The sequence below is a fragment of the Octopus bimaculoides genome, chromosome 11, assembly GCF_046866305.1.
Source record: "Octopus bimaculoides isolate indiv1 chromosome 11, ASM4686630v1, whole genome shotgun sequence".
Lineage (NCBI taxonomy): Eukaryota > Metazoa > Mollusca > Cephalopoda > Octopoda > Octopodidae > Octopus > Octopus bimaculoides.
In genome coordinates, this window is record NC_142938.1 from 83009169 (window position 1) to 83016668 (window position 7500).

Sequence of the window (7500 nt, forward strand, 5' to 3'; positions counted from 1 at the left end):
TAGTAGGAAGGTACACAGAGCAAAAATACGGCTCTAGACAGGCTGTCTCAAATAGGTTTTTTTACAACACGCCTTGTGTCTCCAAGCAATCCAGAAGATCTGAGCACATGGTCTATTCTCTTCAGAAGTAGAACGAACCATGTGCTCAGAGCCTCAGATTGCTTGGAGGCACAGAGAAAGAAACTATTACCAGCTCCTATCTTCATACTGTGCACATTAAATGGTATTTATCTCTCACTGGATGGTGTCTGTATGGTGTATATTTTTGTTTATTATCTTAACGGAACAATGAATTATTTTGATAACCACACGCGTGCCCACTCACGCATGCATGCATGCATGCATATATGTATGTATGTTTGTCTGTATGTGTGTATTATGTGTGTTTAGGTATGTGTCTGTATGTATGTGCATGTATGTATCACTTTGAGTAACAATCAAAATATTACTTACGTACTACGTCCTCCGGTCCTGCTGTTACACCTGATTCCAGTTCTTTGAGCTGAAATTTATAATTTCAATAAGAATACATAGATACTTACATGCTTCCATACATAAATACGCACACACAAACATATAATTATATAATCATATAGAAGTGTTTTGTTTTTCTTTTTGTTCTCGCCACAAGAGTAATCTTCATGGAATAACGTCTCTTCATTTAATCAAGTGCTAGCAGTAATACCCGTCGTTGATCGGGTAATTACTTTTACTCTTTCTCGGGAGCCACATTTAAAGTGTTATTATATAGAGAGATTTACTCCTCCTATATGTGAGTATTTTATAAGAAAAAGCATGTAATAATTGGAGTAGAAAAATGATCAATTTCATGCACGAACTTCTGTTTGTTTATTATATGACAATAATAAGTGAGTTTTATGTTATTTTATATATCAATACAGTAATGGCAATTATATAATAAACAAGGTTTCAGTCGGCTCCGAGCTGTAATGAAAGAAAATTGCCAATCGTGACGCAAAGTGGGATTGAACCCAAGGCGACATAGGTGAAAAGCATGCTACTCAACCGCACAGACACTCCTTGATACAATATGCTAACTGAATGCGTTCTTTAAGATCAGCTAAACGATTGCTGCATCTTGGAGATGGAAGTAAAGAAAATAATTGCTGCCAAATTGAAAAGAGGCTGTCATGGACAAATAAGACGGGACCAACAAGAATGAATAGAAAATTAAACCAATTTTAAACTTTATACACTTTTAACACAAATTGGACATGATAAATATATATATAAAAGTGAGTTTTAAAAAAATGCACCCGATTTCACTCAAATCATTATTAATCCTGGGGCACCCTGTATTTACTTGTCCGACTGAACGGTGTGGGGCGGGGAGAAACACGAGGGGCGGACTAATTGCTGGTGACGAGTGTAGCTTCCGGAAGGGGTCACGCGGTCAAACTCAAATGGCTGTGAGTCACAACAGCGGTTTGTGTTTTTTGTATGAACATTTTGCATTATATAGGTCAGACATGGATGAAGTAGAAAGCAGGCATGCTGCCGGACCATGCTGCATTGCGCAGGATTGGAAACGTGAAACATCAACAGGACACTTCTGGACAATGGATGAATGAGTTTGTTGGGCCTTTACCCAACCGCACACACACGCACATGGCTCGGTGGTGTGCGGGATGGTAACATGAAGCATCAACAGGGCACCGACAAAAATTTTAATGTTCTTCTGATTTCCTCTGCCAAATTAGACAAAAAGATTTTCATGAAATATTATACGATTCTTATCTTGCATAAGTAGAATCAATACTTTATCTTCGGAAAATGGCCTAAAACAAAGATAAAACTCAGTGCAGGGACATTCCACAGTTGAATTAGAACAGTCACAAACAGTGAAAGAAGACATGCACCCAACACCAGAGCTGAAGACACCTCCGAAAGGGGGTGGCCCCGCCACGTCAAAACGGTAGAGGAGTAGGAGCCGACACCGGACGTGGTTCCTCCTGATGATGTCTTGAGCTAACTGGATCCTATAAAGGAGCTGTTGTGGTAGCAGACCACGAAACATGGTTGAAATTCCTCCTACTCCAATCTGATTAATCTGCATTTTTTGGTGGGGCCCATAGTCGGCGTCGGAAATCTGGCCAGCAGTAATTCGAGGAGCATGATTAATGTTTGTTGTAAATGTGGAGGAGAGCGACTGGATAACTCTTCAAGTCATGGGCCTTAACGCTGTCAAAATGCTTCAAAAATGTGGTTTATCTGCCCCTGGGCCTGCATTAGGCAAGAAGTAGAAACTTTTGTGGGGCCATTACATTCCCTAGACCCTATGAAATGCGTGCGTAAGATTTCATTAAAATCGGTTGGGTGCCTCTCGAGTTTTAAAGACATGACAAACACACAGATACACATCATGTGTCTTATATATAGATTGTAATAATTAACTTGCATTTGGTTTCTATGCTGAGTATTTCATTTTCACCTCGTTCTTTCACATATGAGTGTGTGTACACACATCTCTCTCTATCTCTCTCTCTCTCTCTCGCTCCCTGTATCTATCTAGCTGTCTATCTATCTATCAGTATATATATATATATATATATATATATATATATATATATATATATATATATTTAATCAAAAGATTAAATGTGGTACTTAAAATGTTTGAGACACTAGAATTTGGTAGGGTAAAAACCAAAAACAAAATCAAGAGATTTGGTGAATAAAATTTGAAGTTAAGCAACACACATTCAATAGGTTATAGCAGTACGTACGTTTCGTACAAGCTCCATTTATTCATGTAGTGAGAAACCACAGAATGAACAATGAAAATGTACTCCTCAGCTGCATAATGGAATTTCATTTTAGAAAGACATTTTGAAGATGTTTGCAAAAAACAAGAGTAAGAGAAGAAAACATACCATCTCGACTATGCTGTTGTTCAACAGATTAGTAATCACACATAAACTTTGATACTTAGATATGTTTCGGCCAGTATTGGCCCACGCCATGTCTTACTTAATAGCACCACCTGGCGAAGTCATTCAGATCAGGAATCGGATAGCATGGCTCACTTAAGAAAAGGGTTATTGTTTACGGAGACATATCCGAGTGTAGAGGTTTGCCCGGGATTTATTGAATGAATTTGTCAAAAGATTTCTTAAACTTTATGGTGTCTATTTCTGTTTTAATGTGTTTTGATGTAATATTAAACAGAGCGGGGCCAACTGAGGTGAAATAATTGTGCCGTATTGTTGTTATGACATGCGAATGTGATCTATGTTGTGGACAGGTAGCACGGGGCACAAATCTGGATGTATCTTAATGGTGATACGAACATCATTTGGGCAATGCTGATGGAATATTTTCCACATCATGCAGATGATGTAGCGCTCAAACCGAGAATAAAACTCAAGCTTTTCTAGTCGACCCCAATAGACAAAGCCTGTCATGCCATCCATCTTTTTTGCAATTGACCTTTGAGATGGTTCAACTTTCATGATATTTTGTTTCGTATGGGGAGACCTCAGTGGACAACAGTATTCAAGATGGGGTCAAGCAAAAGTGGAGAAGAGAAGGATAACAGTGTGAATATCTCTTGAATGTGTTCTGAGAATTCAGTAACACATTCTGCGTGCCATGTCGACTTTGCTGTTTATATGAGCGGCCTAGCCTATGTTGTTGTTCAACAATTACTCCTAAATCTCTGATGTTTTGGGATGCTATGAGATTTTCACCCGATGAAAGGGATTATGAGAGTTTCACCCGATGAAAGGGATTATGAGAGTTTCAGGCTATCCTCTTTTCCGAAGTGGATTAACTCAAATTTGTCCCCGTTCAGCAGCATATTAGCCTTTTTCACCTATTGGATAACAGCCAGTAGATCTGACTGAAGGCATGCCTAGTCACCTAATTCATTGATGACCTTCTAAATCTTGCAATCATCTGCAAAGATTCTTATGTTATTGCGCTTGAAGATAGCAGTAACGTCATTGATAAAGATGATGAAAAGACGTGGACCCAACACAGTGCCTTGTGAAACACCACTGCACATACATACACACACACAGAGGCACACACGTGAAGAATGTCGGCTTAATGGAGAGATGCATTCATTTAAAACTAGCCACTGCACTTGAACACGCAGATTTTATTAATTTCCATTCCTATATACATTACTATTAATAACTGACCGAAAAAATTATTCAACATATTAACCTTCCCAGTTACTGTAAATATTTATTTAACTCCCTCCCCGCTGATACTATGAACAACTACATAAGAAATTAACGCTTTATCGCCTACAAGAGCTAGCCATAAAATCGTGAAATTATGGCAACATCATTAATTAGAAAGAATATCTTTTAAAAGTGTGAAACCGGTGAATTGCAGAAATATTTGATTTCTTTCATAATGTTTTAGCGCAGATTTCAGTGAAATTTCTCAATATTCCATATGATTTATCAGGTGAACAATTTCTTGAATCTCTTCACTGTATATATATATATATATATATATATATATATATATATATATATATATATATATATATATATATATATATATATAAATGTGTGTGTGTGTGTGTGTGTGTATGTGTGTGTGTGTGTGTGTGTGTGTGTGTGTGTGTGTGTTTACTTATGTTTACGTGTATGAATATGTGCATCTCTGTGCGTGTGTATGTACCTTTGCACTTATGCATGTGTGCAAGTGTCTGTATGTGTGTGCACGGTGCGTTCGAATTTGTGAAATTGTATATGCATATTTGTGCTTAAGTTGACACAGTTGCATGTACGAATGCACACAACTGCATAAAAAAATAATTTACTAAAAAATATTTGTTATACTTACGGTGATATGTGTCTTTATCCAATACGGGTAGGCCATTGCAGAATGCGGAAATTCGTCCGTATCAATCATGAGCAGCATATAATTTTGTGAAATCAGATTTGAATTTGCCTAATAAAACAAGAGATTTCTAAATTGGGAATAATTTATTTTATTAAATTGTTCATACATATATACGAGCATATTAGGAAGTTGGCATATATATATATATATATATATATATATATATATATATATTTAAGAATTTAAGGATTGGAGAAAACACATGTTATAATTGCATACTTATAACATGCGTTTTCTCCAATCCTTAAATTCTTAAATATACTCAAATACCCAAAATTTCAAGGAGTCCCTGCCTTAAAAACAGGAGCTAACCACAGTTATTTTGTGTTCTTCGCTACATTGGTTTCTATTAACCCATTTATTCTATCAGAAGAATTTTTATTCATTAAGATAGAAGAAATACACATAATTATATATATATATATATATATATATATATATATATATATATATAGTTTTAGGGAAAATAACCAATTTTCAAGAACTCATCGATGAAAATCCACTATCACATATAGAAAAATTAATAATTAAAAGCACAATAAATGAGTATAATATAAAGTAAAGTAAATATCATAAGATAAATATAATAAAAAGATTACACGTGTTTCATAACCAATTTTCAAATAGAAAAGAAATTTAAATCGATTAAAATCAATTGAAATTATCGAAAATAAGTTCTATTCAAAAATATAGCTACTCGTCAGATCGTAAGTAGAACAATAATTAGATATATATCTCAACCAACAATAAGTACCAAATGAATTAATATGAAATACTTATTATATAAAGATAGAAAAATTATTTTAAAAATATCATAATATCAAAATAATAACCATTCAATAATCATCCCTTCATCCATAATAATAACATGTATATTATATACAAAAAACATCTTACATAAATTATCATTGTTTTAAATTATCATTGTTTTAAATACAAGTTGAACGAAGTTTAAGTTTAATTTGTCTATATAAATTAGTAGGTGTATATATTTATGGGTGTATATATATATATATATATTTATGTATGTGTGTATATATATATGTATATATATGTATATATGTATATGTATATATGTATATGTATATGCATGTTTTTTCTGTATATATATGTGTATTTTTATGTGTATGTATATATGTCTGTATATGTGTATCTATATAATATGTATATTTGAGAGCATGGGAGGATGAGTGTGTATTTATATATATTATTCTTTATTTTTATATGTGTGTATGAGTGTATTTGTTTTTATATGTATATATATATATATATATGTATATGTGTATGTATGTATGTATATATGTATGTATGTATTAGGGTGTGTGTTGGGGTATCTATTTAATTATTCTAGTAGCTATATTTTGTTTTTATTGGTAGGTTAATTTTTTAGTAAGTTTAAGGTTTTATATTACAATGACACTACGATTTTGATAAGACTAAATCAATAGTAGTATTTTAGTTTATTTCATAATATTATTTAATTTACGACTATTAATATTTTTATTTATTTATTATATATATTAGAATTTAATATTTATTAATATGTTTTATAAGATAACTATAGTTTTTTGTTCTTTTTATGTTGTTAGTTATATAAATTTTAAATTTTTCATTCATTTATTTAAGTATTATTATTTCATTCATGCTTTCGTATTCTATTCTCTATTTAAACGTTCTTTTTTAATGTAGTATTTTCGCGCGAACTCTTGCTTAAAACGCTATAGCTATTAGATAACGTCTTAGTTTTTCAGTTTGAATTACGGAAAAATTTGGATAAGTACTGTTTTCACTTCGCTAAAGATTTTCTACTATTTGAAAATAATATGTATTCTTGTTTTTATACTATTCATTTGGTTCTTTATAGATTATTTTAATAGATAACTTATTTAACACTATATTATTTAGAAGTTATAGTTTCATTTCAACATAATATTAGAACTTCGATTGGAATAGTGTTGATATATTTTCGATTATTTTTGATTAATATTATTTGATTAATTATTAATCTTTATAGTTTATAATATCGTTAAAGTTTTTTTAAAATCAAAACTTTGTATATATATATAAAGTTTAACCTTTTATTCTTAATAATTTTTTCTTTCCTAATTTTTTCATTCATAATTTTTTCCATTCATAATTTTTTCATTCATATTTTTTATTATTACGTTTGTAGAAATAAATAATCTTGTATTTTTCTATTATTCAATTGATCTTTAATCATAATTAAATAAACGTCTTTAGCTTTAAATAGTATAGCTTTAACTATTACACAGGTTAAATATGTACTAATTTTATCTTCATTATTATTTTAAACTTAAACTTCGTTCAACTTGTATTTAAAACAATGATAATTTAAAACAATGATAATTTAGGTAAGATGTTTTTTGTATATTAATATACATGTTATTATTATGGATGAAGGGATGATTATTGAATGGTTATTATTTTGATATTATGATATTTTTTAAATAATTTTTCTATCTTTATATAATAAGTATTTCATATTAATTCATTTGGTACTTATTGTTGGTTGAGATATATATCTAATTATTGTTCTACTTACGATCTGACGAGTAGCTATATTTTTGAATAGAACTTATTTTCGATAATTTCAAT

At 31.5% G+C, this 7500-nt stretch overlaps 1 protein-coding gene across 1 annotated transcript in view; it reads right to left on the bottom strand.

Moving 5' to 3' along the window:
* LOC149133420 (uncharacterized) overlaps positions 1–7500 on the bottom strand; it is an 18719-nt gene that overhangs the window by 4599 nt on the left and 6620 nt on the right. The window contains exons 2-3 of the mRNA XM_089360492.1: positions 4825–4932; positions 454–502 (exon numbers count right to left, since the gene is read on the bottom strand). Coding sequence (XP_089216618.1) covers positions 454–502; positions 4825–4932 — 157 coding nt within the window. The remainder of the gene's footprint in view (positions 1–453; positions 503–4824; positions 4933–7500) is intronic.